Genomic DNA, 12660 nt, shown 5'->3' on the forward strand with positions numbered 1-12660 from the left:
CACAAACAATTTAGGAAATTGGAGCCTTATACCCACTACTGGGGCTCTGAGTTCACCCTCCCCCTGATATCTTTTCTGCCTGGGTAAGGAAAGCTGAAAAATGCTTTGAAAGAAACTTGGGTTCCACTGTTACTATAACAACTAGAATAAATACTGGGAATTCTAGAATGGTATCTCAACAACTCTTTATGGGTTAGGAAATAATTTTCAACATAAAGATTGAAGAGAAAAACCTGATAATAGAAAGAAAAACTATCAATCAGTCAATCTGGGGCAAGCTCTTCCTAAATCAGTTTGTTTAAGTGATTGGTCACCCAGATTGGTCAGGATGATCGTAATTCTCAAGAGCTTGAATTTTATATTCATAGATATGGTACAGTCAAAAATTCTGGAGATTGGCTAAAATATTTACATAAAATAAGGAAAAGTAGAAGGAACAGATTTCAGCCTTACTCATTCTGAGAGGCTGGAGAGACTCTTGAGTAATGACCATGAACAGCGAGCCCAGCTGTATCTCACATAGACGTGGCTTATAATATTGTTGTAATAATAACACTGTTATAATATTGACCGGGTGCCTCAAACTTTGTATTTTAAAAATCACTCAGAGGGAAACAATGCCAAAATGCTGAAAAGGCCCTACTAAAGTTATCCAATTTTAAGAAATCCCACCTTTGCTCCTTAATATTAAATAATAATATTCTATTGACAAAATAAGGGTTTTCCTTTTTTTTTTTTTTTTTTTTAAAGATGACCAGTAAGGGGATCTTAACCCTTGACTTGGTGTTGTCAGCACCACGCTCTCCCAAGTTAGCTAACCGGCCATCCCTATATAGGGATCCGAACCCGCAGCCTTGGTGTTATCAACACCACACTCTCCCAAGTGAGCCACGGGCCAGCTTTCTTCTTTTTATTTTGAACAGTGTCAGGAAACCACCTCTATGCTATCGTGATGGGAAAGCAAATCTTTTCTATTGAGAGAAACTTACTTCATTGAATTGCAACTGTTCACGGAAGAAAAGACAATGCAAATATAGGTAAAAAGATATTAAAAGTACTGATATTCCTAGACAGTCTGACTCTTCTATTCCCTAGGCAAAGAGCCATATAAAGCCTATCAAAGTGTGATAAGCAAGTTTTACTTTGCTGGTCAGTATCTAATCACAAAAGGCAAGCAAATCAGCAATGTCTCTACCCACAGCCAAAGCATCACCCAGAGATTCTAAAGAAAACACACACACACACACACACACACACACACACACACACACACACACACACACACACCCACCCACCCACCCACCCACCCACCCACCCACCCACCCACCCTGGCTTATTTTGCTCTAAACATTCAGAACACAAAGATTAAAATGGGGTATATATGTTGTGAACTTGTGTTAGATGAGTTTTTAAATTTTTATTTAAAAAAAGTTATCTGATCAATTTAAAATTTCCCATGATGTGTACAAAATTGGAAAACTTGGTCCAAGTGAAGTGTCATTTTCAAAATGGTACCTCCAAAAAGTTTACAAAGGAGTCCTCAGACATGCCTAGGGAATTGATGTAAGAAGCACGTTTTTAAAAAAAATGTTTGTTTTTGTTTTTGTTTTCCTAAATGGGAGAAGCTGCAGAAAAAGAAGGTCCCTGTGGACCTTAATGTGAACCAGAGCAACAGAAAACTATTTTTAGCATCTTTAGAACAAACACCAGGAAAGATTTTTAAAAAGAGAAGCTTTGAAAACACCAACACTGCAGAGCTTTTCCAGCAGTTAAGATGTTTGTTTGAAATTATGGCCCTAGGCAGGAACAGCAGTCCTAGGGCAAGACCAGGGCAGGCATCCAGTCCTCTTGGAAGCTGTTATTTAGATTAAAACATTCAAAAATATGTTAAAACCCTCCATTGAAGTCTAAAGTGAAGAAAAAGTATTGATTACAACACATTCCCAAGGTTCATGCCTTCTAAGCTGGTTTGAGTCATAGGTACAAATGCATATAGATGTAGGTACACCATTTAAGAGCCTCAGTTTAAGAAGATATCTGTATCAAATGGACACACTTACAACACGATTTTTTTTTAACCACACAACTTGTAAATGTTGAAATACACACCCCAGCTTTCTATAGAACAGAAAAAATATCTTTACCTTTAGAGTTCAACAGAATTTTCAAACCTAGCTTCCTTCAAGAGCTGTTGTTGCTCTATTTTAAACTCACTCAGATTTTCTTGAGTCATAACTTCTTTCCTCTCTACTCCGGCTGATGCCTCAACAGCTCAGAGGGTACTCTAGTGAAATATCATTTGGGATGCTTTTGTCAAGGTAACTTGCTTTATCATACTACTTCTTTTTGAGAAGATAACAGACATTCCTAAATAAGCATCCTTTTTAACTAGTAAAATATTATTTTTTGCTTATAAAAGTTTACCAGGGCTGGCCAGTTAGCTCAGTTGGTTAGAGCAGCAACAGTGCTGACAACACCAAGGTTAAGGGAAATCAGTCAGCTGCCAAAAAAAAAGAGTGGTTTCTGGATTGTGTATGCATAACAATGGCCTTAATGAAAAGGAGGAAGGGATAAGGGACTCCCATCTCCTCAATATGTCATGTGAACTGACTTTCACAGGTGAGATTTCAAAAGACAGGATCTTTCCTAATACTGGGATTGGGGGAGGAAGGAGTATGAGGATGTCCAGGTGATTAATTCCCTCTTTGAGTATTAAGTAATGAAAGACAGCTACTCAATACTTTTTTTCCCTTTTTTCACAGGTTTTACTTCAATGCAGTAAGAGATCCTTTATCTCTGTCCACAATATCCTTCTAATCTTTTTATTAACAGAGCAATGGGCAGATTGCCAAAATGCTTCGATCTCTGTCATAAACAAATCAGGGACTGTTAGCAAAAGGTACAAGAAAACAGAGATAGACGGGCTAAGTCTTCATTCTTCTAATGAAAATTATGGGTTTTTGAAAAAACAAAATTATGTTGTTTTTTGTTTTTCTCATTTCCCTGAAGTTCCCAACATGAAGTACTACTGTCTGAGATACTTATTTCAATGCTGGACTCCCACATCCCAAATGACATTAAGAAATTCCATAAATTTACATTTTCCATGCTTTGATGTAGTGTGCCCAGACATGCATAATCATTGCAGAGCTGACCAGTGAGTACTATGACAGGACTGCTGTGATCAGGCTAAACCAAAAATAGCAGCCTAAATATCCTCTAAATTTCTTTCACTAGTTGGTTGTGACCTGAAAAACAAGCTAAGGGAAGATTATTCTAGCATTATATCCGAACATTTGTTTTTGTACTTCAAAATATGCTAATGGAGGTTGACATACAGTTTAACCTAGTGAGTGTTGAAAGATGGAGAAACATCTCTTGATGTAGAAGACAGGAAATCCTCACCCATTCAATGCCCTTTAGCAAGACTTTCAATTCACAAGGGGATCATCCCACCCTCATCAGTTTCTATTACCCCAGTCGGTTTCAGAATACTGACAGAGAAAAACAGAGGGACGATGGGGAAAATAGAGCTAATGCAATAGTATAGACGGGCATAAATATTTCTTAGTGCTGAAGGCTCTGCTGAGGGCATTTATAAAATATTTAGAAATGAAACTTCCTTTGTAGATGGGGTAGGTCACCTGGGGTTCAAAATGAAAGCAAAAGAATCTGGCAACAGTTAAAACTTTTTGAAAATCTTTCTTCTCCAAAGTTTTAAGGGAAGTTTAAACTAATCATGCCCACAGTTAGGTGGGCAACTTATAAGTAACTCTAAGAAAATCCCTCATTATTTTTAATTTTGCTTTACTAGAACATATTAAAGGAATTGAGAATCGAGAAGAAAGTGAGTTATTATGGAAAATATTTCCCCTCAGTCCTTAAAATCACTGGGTTTGGGTTATTAACTTAGAAGTTCTACTATAATCAAGTTTTTCATCAGAAGAGAAGCAATTTTAGCCACTGAAATCTAAGCGGCCTTTCTTCAATGCTACCCAGCAGGAAAGAAAAAAACGAAAAAGAGAAGAGCCCTCTTGCGTTTGAAAAGTTATTAGTCTTAAATGAAAGATACAGTATTACCTTCCAAAAACAAGAGTAAAGGCTGACTAGTTCATGAAACCCAGGGTTGAGGTTTCCAAGGCCCTTTTATTAGGGGAACTTCCCCTTTATAGCACAAGAGTTCACATGTGTATTGACAACAATCAGATGAGTTCCTAAAAATTATGGGGAAAAAGGGAAAAACAAAACAGATGCAATTTGTATACACATATACTGAACATAATTAAAAGAATTTATAAAATGGTCACCTTTCTTACAGAATAAATGCAGACTGAATTATGAATGCACCTCCAGGTTTAAGTTGTTTGAGTTGTTTTTGTTTCATTTTCCAGTAATAAATAAATAAAATTTGTTCTAAGTTTTAGATCCGCCTGGGTCACAGCAGGACCTTGAGTCATTACTGGGCTTTCTTCCCCTGGTCACTCCTGTGCGTAGCATTTGTATGTACAGGGGTTACCGATTTCACTGGCCCATCAGGGTGTATGCCATCTTTTCGGGGTGGCATGCGCTCATTAATTCGGTCCAGACCTCGGGCTTCTTCAAAACTCCGGATCTTGTGCTGAAGCGAAAACCCTCTGATGGCTACAGAAAAACAGGAAAAGGGGATGGGGAGTGCTCAATTAGGCAGCAAAGTAACAAGCTTAAAAAAGTTTCTTAGCACACAGCAACTTCCTAGGGAAAAATAGAAAGGTGGCAAAGGAGCACGTGTCTGGTGAAGGTAAAAGCAATATTTGATTGAATCAGCCTTGTCTGAAGCTACTGACTGCTTCTTTAAGGCAACCAAATGGTGGCTGAAACTGTAAAAATAGTTTTCATAAAAGTTCAGTATAAGTTATCATGGCAAAAATATACCTGACAAAAAGCTAACATGTTCTTATTTAGTCCCAATATATTTAAGTTTCTTATGGGCCAGAAACATGCTCGATGCTAGGAAAAAGGCAACACTAGGATAATAGAACAAGTTAAACACAGAGTAGTTGCTTTAAGTACAAACACCACATTAACCACACAAAAGTAATAAAAGAGCTAATCATTTTGTTTAGGACAGCATTTCATCTTGCACAACCAGGAGCTGTAAGTTAGAAACCGTCAAAATAGCTTCTAGATATTTTCCTTCTGATTCAACTTTTTTTTTTTTTTTGGTGGCTGGTTGGTTAGGGGATCTGAACCCTTGGCCTTGGTGTTACTAGTATCAAGTCTGATTCAACTTTTATAGAATCAAGGAAAGGCATTCCCAGTTTGAACCACCCTACTTAATAAAAATTAAATTTATAACAGATTTATTAATTACAATGGTTTTTATCCACAAATTCACAGGTAATATTACTTAAAATATGTTTCCACAGAAACAAAGATAATTTGGTTTGACTCCCTTAGGGCAACCTCAGAAATGAATCAAACTAAATTCCAGTCAACTTTCGCCTCTGCTTTTGATATCCCTTAGTAATTAGATAAAGAGGCTGACCTGTCTGAATCTCTTGTAATCAAACGGATGTCTCTTGTATATGGAAGGGATATAGGATTAAAGCCACTTGATTCTCATGACCAGTTGCTTAAGCTTCGGCCATTGCATTAAAACTGAGCCCAGAAAGGACTTTAGTTGTGGTGAAGGTCACTTAAATTAATACAAGTACAGGACACAAAGAAACACTTGCTTTGTGAACACGCCTAGAAATATCTATTCCTTTTCTCACTGTTACAGTTCTGGTGATGCAATAACAAAATATTTGAAATGTTTATAAAGCTTTTGAAACTAGTAGACAGACACATGATCACATCTATCACAGCAACATGGCCATACCTTCCCGGGCCTCTACTGCTTCTACTGTGGCTGTAAGAGGGCAGCAGCGGTGGCATGCAAAAATGAAGACAGAAAAAGAGTGAGTAATCCACCCGCAGTGCTGCCAGTACAGACATCCCAGGGTCCCCCTGCTAGCCTATCCCTTCCATAATAAAAGCTGACTAGTCAAAGAAGCAAGAGGATTATTGCAAGAAACTAAATCAGGAGGGGTGTCTGTGGATATGAAGTGGGGAGGATTAACAAGAAACTAAATTGGGGGGGAATATGAGGTGGGGAGAGTTTCTAATATTTTTAGCTTTTTAAGTGGTGTAGGCACATTGCTCTCTTCATTTTAAACAGCAAACTGATAGTTTATGTCTTGACATACACATATCAAAATAGCTTGTCAAATTAAATAACATCACCCCCATTCTTTAGTTTGTAATAGCTCAGACAGTATTAAGTGAGCTGCTGCTGGGTCCTATTCAAAAAGCAAATTTAAAACTACTTACTGTTCTCAAGCAACTTATGTGGGGTCCCTCTGTATTTTAAATTACTTGATAAAAAAGAGTGACTTTTGAATAGGAGACTGATATTTGGAAGGAGAGAAAAATGGGTTACAAGTAAGGGGTCATTTCTTGTTCAGGGAAAAGACATTGAACTACTCAATTCCCAGTGCAAATTCATGTACCCATCTGGAATTAGAGATACGGCAGAGGCAAAAGTTTCTAACCCATACGGCAGCTTCCATTCAGTGTTCAAGAGAGCAAGCTAATTACCGTACTAAGAAAGCCCTCTTCTCCCTTAGAGATGAAAAAGGAAGCAATTTAAAAATTAGTTCCAATAGGTAAACTTCCTTGCATCTTCTTTCTCACACGGTAAAACCCCTAATATATGAAAAGGTTATAGGCTGTAGGAATAAAGATCCTGTTAGCAGAACCCTGTCAGTTCCTCCAATACCAATTTTCTAAAAGAAGGCAGGGAAGAATAATGGACAGTAACAGTTTGCTGTTCCCAAGGCTTTACATATCAGTAAGAGTGGAGAATATGAAAAAAATTGCAAAGTTAACTTCCTAACACAATGTTAAAAATGGATATTTGGAATCAACTTATCAAGTGCTTATTTTGTCAACCATATGTAGGCATGTGTTAAAGCAACATCACACCCTCTCTAATCTTAAATAGAGCAAATACACTTCACAAGAAAACTATAGTGCCTTCTAACAGTACATCACTGATGCACTGATAGAAGTTGGAGAACAAAGCTTTGCCTGAAAGTGCTGGTCTAATTAGAGATTAAAAACTACGTGGTGAAACGTGTACTAGTATTACCTTGTTTGGGGCCCTTTTTATTTTATATTGCTTTTTGCACTGGGTATTAAGATAGCAACCTGCATTGAGGAACATTATAAGAAACAGTCATATAAAACTAACTGAACAATTTTTTTCTTTTTAACGTCTTTACTGAAATATAACTCACATATACCATAAAATTCACTTGTTTCAAGTATACAAGCCAACAACTTTAATATAGAGTTGTGCAACCATCACCACAATCTGTGTTTAGAATATTCTCATCACCCCAAAGAAGAATCCCCTAATCATTAGCAGTCACTTCCCATTTCCCTCTCTCCCCTTTCCCCTGAGCCCTAGTCAGCCATGAATCTACTTTCTGTCTCTATAGATTTGCCTGTTCTAGACATTTCAGGTGAATGGAGTCATATAATACCTAGTCTGAATTCTTTCATTTAGCACAGGTTTCAAAGTTCACTCATGCTGAAGCATGTACCTGTACACTTCATTCCTTTTCATGGCTGAAGAGTATTCCATTGCATAAACCACATTTTGTTTATCCAGTTGATGAATATTTGGGTTGTTTCCACTTTTTGGCTATTATGAAGAATGCCATTTGTGTACAAATTTTTGTGTGGACATATTTTCATTTCTCTGGGGGTAAATAACTACGACTGAAATTGCTGAGTTGTATGGTAACTCTACATTTAATTGTTTAAACAACTGCTAGAATGTTTTCCAAAGCAGCTGCACCATTTTATATTCGCTCCAGCAGTAGTGTATCAGGGTCCCAATTTCTCCACATTCTCAACATTCTCATCAACATTTCTTCCTTTTTTTTTTTTTTTTTTTTGTGGCAGCTGGCAGTATGAGGAACCGAATCCTTGACCTTGGTGTTACACGGCTGCCCTCTAACCAACTGGCTTAACCAGCCAGCATAACACCTCTTATTAATTGTCTTTTTTAACACAGCCATCCTAGTGGGTATAAAATGGTATCGCGTTGCAGTTTTGATTTGCATTTCCTGAATGTGTAATGATGTTGAACATCTTTTCATTTGCCATTTGTATGTCTTCATTGGGAAAATGTCAATTCAAATTCTTTACCCATTTTTAAATTGTATTGTCTTTTTTATCACTCAGTTGTAGGAATCCTTTATATTTTCTGGATACCAGTTCCTTACAAGATATATGATTTGCAAATATTTTCATCCATTCTGTGGGTTGTCTTTTCACTTCCTTGATGTGGCACAAAAGTATTTAATTTTGATGTAGTCCAGTCTATAACTGATCTTTATCTTATTGTCTTTGTGAATCTTGCTTTGTTCTTGGCTTTCCTCTTTATTTTTGCTACCGGGAAATTTGGAGTCAAATTTATGGCTTACTATTGGCTTTACTTTTGTTCTCCTTTGTGCTCCAATTTCCAAGCATATTTATTTTACTTCACTGTGTTTTATGTATACTGTACCTCACTCAAATCCTTCTTGGAATAAGGTGGGACATAAATAAATGTACGTTATAAGGCCATATGGGATATTGTTGGTTGAAAACTCTCCAAGTAAAGTTATAAGAACAATAAAAGGTCTTTTTTAGCTAATGCTCCAGTTTTCTAATGAACCTGTGGAACTGAGGCCCTGATGTGAAGAGCACAAAATAAACTCACTTCCTGTCAATCTATAAGGGAGAATAAGAAGCTCAAAAAGTTGGCTCCAACTTTAATTTTGTTTGTCTCACACATTCCTAAAGATTTCTATCAATTTCAGAAGTGTCAATAAATAGTCCTATATTGATTAAAGCATTCATACTCAAATCAAGAATAAAGAGAAACTGGATACATTGGAACTGAGTCCAAGAATTATTAACAAACAAATTCCCAAATAATAAGTCTGTGAAATTCTCTCATTTACCTATCCCTGATTTGCAAATTTGCTCTTCCAAGGTCTAGAACAACAGAAAATTTTCAAAACTTTTCAAGTAAGGATGCTATAGAACATTCCTGTTTTTCTTTATTCATGTTTCTTCCTATCACTCTAAAATACCCTTGTCAGAGATGTTCTCAGAATATCTCACATGACTAATTACCAAGCAAAGCAATGATGAAAATGTATTTTGCTTACCAAAAAAACTGCACATTTATTTGAGGGAAAAAAAAATCCTCAATCTGAAATACCTTATTGTTTCTTTTCATGAAATTAAAGAATTAAGAAAATAAACTGCATACATCCAAGGAGAAAATGTCCAGTCTTCCTAAACTAGTCTAGCTAAACTCTAATATTTCAGTATTCAATTTTAAAGAGGAAAAATTCTTCAATTCCATAAAAAGAAAAAAAAAATAGATTTGTTCCTATTAGTCAAAAGCAGTGAAATTTCCAGAAAAGGAAAAATACTCCAGTAAGTGGCAGGATGACAAGAAAAAAAACAAACAAAACTTAAGTTTAAGATATTAATACTTCAACTCGTTTTCATGACCAGAATTAGTCACCAACGATGTGATCTCCTGTCTCTTCCCCTATTTGACCAGATCTGTGTTTATTCCGATAAATATCAACCATTTCATTCCAGGATTCCATAAAGCCCTCTCCTTAGAAGTCAGCTCCCTGATAATTTTTAGAACTGAAACTCTGACAAGGTGACGGTGGAACTGCAGTAGAATATGGCCTCAGGCAAACTCCATCTCTGATTGAGATACTAACCCCCACACTTGTTTTCATTAAGGTATAAAATATACATTGGGCATATCGTGTACACAAATCTGAAGTGTACAGCTCAATACATTTTTATATACATCTACATGTGTATAACTACTACCTAGATAGTGATACAGAACATTCCCAACACTCCAGAAGTTCTCTGTGCCTCTTCTGGGTCAATACTATCCCACCAGAGGAAGCACCATTCTGACTTCCATTATCACTGATTAGTCTGCCTGTTCTTAAACAACATACAAATCAGACTGTCTGTACTCTTTTGTGTCTGGCTTTTTTAGCTTACCATAACATCTGTGAGATTCAACCATGTTGTTGCACGTATCCATAATATGTTATTTTTCCACTGCTGAGGAGTATTCTATTGTATAAATAGAACTCAATTTATTTATCTATTCTACTACCAACAGACATTTAGGTTGTCTCCAGTTTTGGACTATTATGAATAAAGCTACAGTGAACATTCTTATGCACATCCTTTGGTGGACATACTAATTTCTCTTGGATATATACCAGGCGTAGAATTGCTGGGTGATATCGGGTAGGCATATGTTTAGCTTTATTGCTAACAGTTTGCCAAAGTGGTTGAATCAGTTTATAAGCCCACCAGTAATGTATCTAGTTCTAGTTCTCCACAAACACACCAATACTTGGTATTGTTAGACTTTCTAATTTTAGCTATTCTAAGGCGTATGAAGTGGTACCTCACTGTGGTTTTAATATCCATTTCCCAGATGAATAGCTATAACTATATTAAGCATCTTTTCATATGCTTACTGGCCATTTTGAGAGCTTGTTTGGAGGTTCTAGCAGGGGAGCGCAGCTACTTGTATACCCTTGACCAAAGAACGGTCCTCTCCTCTATCGGGGAAGGTTGTCCTCTTCGACCCAAGCCCGCAGCTTCGGGAGGGACGCACATGGAGTGGTGAGGGAGGAAGGGGACACCCGCCTAGCCAGCCAGATCAGCCGAATCAACTCTGGCGATCAATGGGGTGACAGATGTCGCAGCCAGATCGCCCTCACATCCATTATTGGCCATTCTGAAGTGCCTGTTAAAATCATTTATTTATCTATCTATTTACGGCAGCTGGCTGGTATGGGGATCCAAAACCATGAGTTTGGTGTTATAAGGTTGCACACTAACCAATTGAGCTAACTGGCCAGGTCATTAACCATTTTTATAATTTCCTTTTTAATTTGTAGTTCTTTGTGTATTTTTTTTTGTGACCGGTAAGGGGATCACAACCCTTGGTGTGGTGTCGCCCGCACCGCACTCAGCCAGTGAGCGCACCGGCCATTCCTATATAGGATCCGAACTCGCGGCAGGAGCGCCTCTGCGCTCCCAGTGCCGCACTCTCCCGAGTGAGCCACGGGGTCAGCCCGATTCTTTGTGTATTCTGACTAAAGTCCTTTGTGAGAAATATGTATTGCAAAAATCTCCCAGTTTGTGGCTTGCCTTTTCTATTAATTATATATTTTAATAAAGAGAATTTCTTAATTTTAATGAAATTCAATTTATTAATTTTTTTTCTTGTAAGGTTAGTACTTTTTGTATCCTACTTAAGAACTCTTTGCCTACCCCAATGTCTACTCTCCATACTTTCTCCTAGGACCTTTACTGTTTTACCTTTTACATTTACATTATAAACCATTTTGAGTTGTGTGTATAGAGGGAAGTAAAGGTCAAGATTCATTTTTCCCCCAGATGGATATCCAATTGCTTTAGTACCATTTACTGAAAGAAACCCCAATTTTTAACTTTACTGTGGCCACTGGGTAATGGGAGCACACCATCTGTGAGAAGAGCATTCTCATACTCACCCGTCTCAATAGTCTGCTTTCCTCCTGAGAGGACACCAAGAGGGAGTGTACCTGTAGGAGTCAGGCCCTTGAGAGTCAGCACACTCTCGCTCTCTTCCCTGCAAAGGAAGTTCAAAGCCCTGGGTTAATGCCAGGGAGTCCACCATTCAGCAATTCAAAGATTCTTTAAGGAAATCAAGAAAAAAAGCATAGAGAGGGAAGACAGGTTTTCCTACCTCTGACCCCTTCCCTGACTCAAAAAAAGGGATTTTTTTTTTGTAAATATTCCAATTTTCAAAAATCGCCCAGTTCTTGTTTTTCAATTAGAGGCACTGAATAGCCAGGCACTGTACTGTTGGCCATACATTATCCCATTTAATCCACTTAACAACCTTGTGAGGTAGGTCCTATTTTTATCTCTATTTTATAGACAAGGAAACTGAGGCACAGAGATTAAACACAAGATCAGATCACACAGTTAAAAAGAAGTAAATCCAGAATTTGAACACAGGCAATCTGTCTCGAAAATCCACTCTAAACCGTAACATTCACCATATCTAAGCCAGTACCAAATGAATGTTTGCAGGATATGTTTAATCACTATAAGATGTGGGTCTGATTCAATGTGCACTCAGTTTGAGGACTTGTAGTTCCAATACCAAATTCTAATTCTGAAAAAACTGTTCTGAAATCAACTTTTAACTTATTCTCAAAATGCCTTTATCCCACACTGTAATGACAGATTTCTCCTTACCGAAGAATTGAGAAGACCCGTGCCATCTTCCCAATGGCTCTGATTTTATTCTTGATGATCTCCTTACGAACTGTAGTGCTTCCTTCAAGAATACGAAGAATACAAAGAAGTAAGTTAAAGGAATGTGTTAACAGGTTGGCTTTAAAAAATGCAGGATGAAGTGACTTTCTTATTTAAGTTACAGAAACTGTTGTATCAAAAAAAGAAATCAAGGCCTAAGTTTGTTTAAACAAACAAAAATCCCAGTAAGTTCTAAGGAGCAAGAAAAAA

General features: G+C 37.3%; 1 protein-coding gene across 5 annotated transcripts in view; it reads right to left on the reverse strand.

The window, feature by feature from the left end:
• Window positions 1-4126: 4126 nt before the first annotated feature.
• PPP3CC (protein phosphatase 3 catalytic subunit gamma) overlaps window positions 4127-12660 on the reverse strand; it is an 88925-nt gene continuing 80391 nt past the window's right edge. For all 5 annotated transcript variants that reach the window (XM_063084879.1, XM_063084876.1, XM_063084873.1 and 2 more), the window contains 4 exons: window positions 12391-12472; window positions 11658-11755; window positions 5861-5890; window positions 4127-4641 (listed from right to left, as the gene is read on the reverse strand). In XM_063084879.1, the coding sequence (XP_062940949.1) occupies window positions 4457-4641; window positions 5861-5890; window positions 11658-11755; window positions 12391-12472 (395 nt within the window). In that variant the 3' untranslated portion in view covers window positions 4127-4456. The remainder of the gene's footprint in view (window positions 4642-5860; window positions 5891-11657; window positions 11756-12390; window positions 12473-12660) is intronic.

The sequence above is a fragment of the Cynocephalus volans genome, chromosome 2, assembly GCF_027409185.1.
Source record: "Cynocephalus volans isolate mCynVol1 chromosome 2, mCynVol1.pri, whole genome shotgun sequence".
In the NCBI taxonomy this organism is placed as follows: Eukaryota; Metazoa; Chordata; class Mammalia; order Dermoptera; family Cynocephalidae; genus Cynocephalus; species Cynocephalus volans.